At 49.6% G+C, this 2,304-nt stretch overlaps 1 protein-coding gene across 1 annotated transcript in view; it reads left to right on the forward strand.

The window, feature by feature from the left end:
• Positions 1-681: 681 nt before the first annotated feature.
• Positions 682-2,304, forward strand: part of slc6a8 (solute carrier family 6 member 8) — a gene marked incomplete in the record, with an annotated part of 13,753 nt that continues 12,130 nt past the window's right edge. The window contains 1 exon segment of the mRNA XM_037974475.1: positions 682-1,232. Within this exon segment, the coding sequence (XP_037830403.1) occupies positions 1,184-1,232 (49 nt within the window).

Here is a 2,304-nt window from a genome sequence, read left to right on the forward strand (position 1 = left end):
CTGCTGGGATTTGCGGCTCGTTCTGATCCTGTCTGAGTGTGGAGAGACGGTGGAGCTCTGTAATCCCATCAACACTGAGTTAGCCACGAGCTAACAGCCTTACACCACTCAGAGAGAGTGTGAGTGTGTGTGTGTGTGTGTGTGTCTGCTGACGCTAACCTGCGTGGCCTCGCTGAGCTGATGTCATGTGACGCTGCCGGAGCTCATTCATCATCTTCATCGTCAGCTGCTGCAGGAGCTGCATCTGAAGCAACACACACACTGATCCCTGTGTGTGTGTTGCTGTGAGGACAGTGTGTCTCGTCCTCTGGTCCTCAGAGGACACGAGGATGTCTCTGATTTGGTCTCATGTTCAGATGTTCTGGTTCTGACCAAATGTTGGGTTCAGATCACAGAAACTGAAGCTCAAAGAAATCTTTTATTGAAGGTGAGAGAGCTGATGATGATGATGATGATGATGATGATGATGATGATGATGATGAAGGGTGCTGGCTCTGGGTGTCATGGCAGCTGTTATGTAACCCCTCCCCCACAACTTCAGTTTCATTCCTGATTCCTTTCATACCAGTTTCTGCTGGGACCGTGACCCAGTTACCCCCTGCTGTGTGTGTGTGTGTGTGGTTGTGTGAGTGCGTGTGTGTGTGGGGGGGTGTGTGAGGGTGTGAGTGTGTGTGGGTGTGTGTTAGAGAGGGGCGCCAGCTTTCAGAAACAGAAATCAGGAAGTCTGCCTGGCGCAGAGGGAAGGGACGTTTTGTCTCGATAGTCTTTAGCTGCGAGACGTCATGAAGGCAAACAGCCGAAGGTTTCCCAGACAAACACACACAGGTCCGTGAAAGGGTTAAAATTAACAACAATCTTTTAGCTACCGCCCTGCCACCTTTAGCTACCACACTACATCTTTTAGCTACTGTTTTGCTAATATTAGCTTGTGCACTACTCCATTTAGCTTCAGCTACAGTTTTGCTTTAAGTCGGCTTGTGTTAACGTCTCGGTTTCAGCACTTTAGCAGAAAGTGAATTTCTCTGAGGTCAAAGTTCACCTCAGCATCAGGAGGCTCCAGTCCTCAGATTTCAGACTGTCCGTGAACGTGTCTCCCGCAGGTGTCTTCCTGATCCCATACCTGCTCATCGTGTTCATCGGAGGAATCCCCATCTTCTTCCTGGAGATCGCTCTGGGTCAGTTCATGAAGGCCGGCAGCATCAACGTGTGGAACATCGCGCCGCTGTTCAAAGGTGAGCGCCGTTCACTCAGGTAATAAACAGACCATCATGTTCTCTGAGATGCTCCGGGTCGAGGTGGGTTCTAACTGTCGGAGCGTCCAGGAAACAGTCCTCACCACCCAGTTCCAACTCTCTGATGACTCCGAATGTCTTATTAATACAGCTAGAAGATAAATAATATTTACAGTTCTCCTCAGAACTTGTGAACTCACGACAGCTGAGGTAAACATGTCTCAGATTGACCTCTGACCTTATGTGTGCAAAGATTCATAAACTGAAACTGAGGCCGTTCACAGAATTATCTGCTGCAGGTAAGATATTAACTAAACTATAAACATTATATCTGATAGAACATAAACCGGCTTTAGAGGAAACGTTGGGGTCAAAGTTCAAATAAAACCTTCAGATCAGCAGAGACTTGACTCGTTACCGCGGCAACCACCATAAAGCCACACAGAGTGTCATTCACGTGAGTCTGAGCGGACACGTCAGTCCGCAAACACTGCTGTACGTGCCGACACACACACACACACACACACACACACACACACACACACATGGCTGGGACGCTGCCAGCACACACACACACTCCCCCGGCTGGGACGCTGCCAGCACACACAAACACAGACACACACACACACACACACACACACACACACACACAGCTCTCCATGTTTGTTGGTTAACCTGATACGGTATTCCTGATGTTTACAGGACACCTCGTGACTCTTTGATAACTCAGTTTACGACCCAAACCTCCGTCTGAACTCTGAGCTCGAGGATCCAACGATCCTTCAGAACCAAACGGTCTGACCCAGTTCTGCAGAACAACACAGCTGGAACGTCCTCTGAACTCCGACCCAGTCAGCTCTGTGCATGTGGTAGTAGCTGAGAGTCATCCCCACCACCTCTGAGTCCCTCCCGGATGACCGAGCTTCTCACCCGATCTCTAAGGGAGAGCCCAGACACCCTGCGGAGGAAACTCATTTCAGTCGCTTGTATTTGCAATCTCGTTCTTTCGGTCACTACCCAAAGCTCGTGACCATAGATGAGGGTAGGAACGTAGATCGACCGGTAAATCGAG

The sequence above is a fragment of the Kryptolebias marmoratus genome, unplaced genomic scaffold, assembly GCF_001649575.2.
Source record: "Kryptolebias marmoratus isolate JLee-2015 unplaced genomic scaffold, ASM164957v2 Scaffold73, whole genome shotgun sequence".
Taxonomy (NCBI): domain Eukaryota; kingdom Metazoa; phylum Chordata; class Actinopteri; order Cyprinodontiformes; family Rivulidae; genus Kryptolebias; species Kryptolebias marmoratus.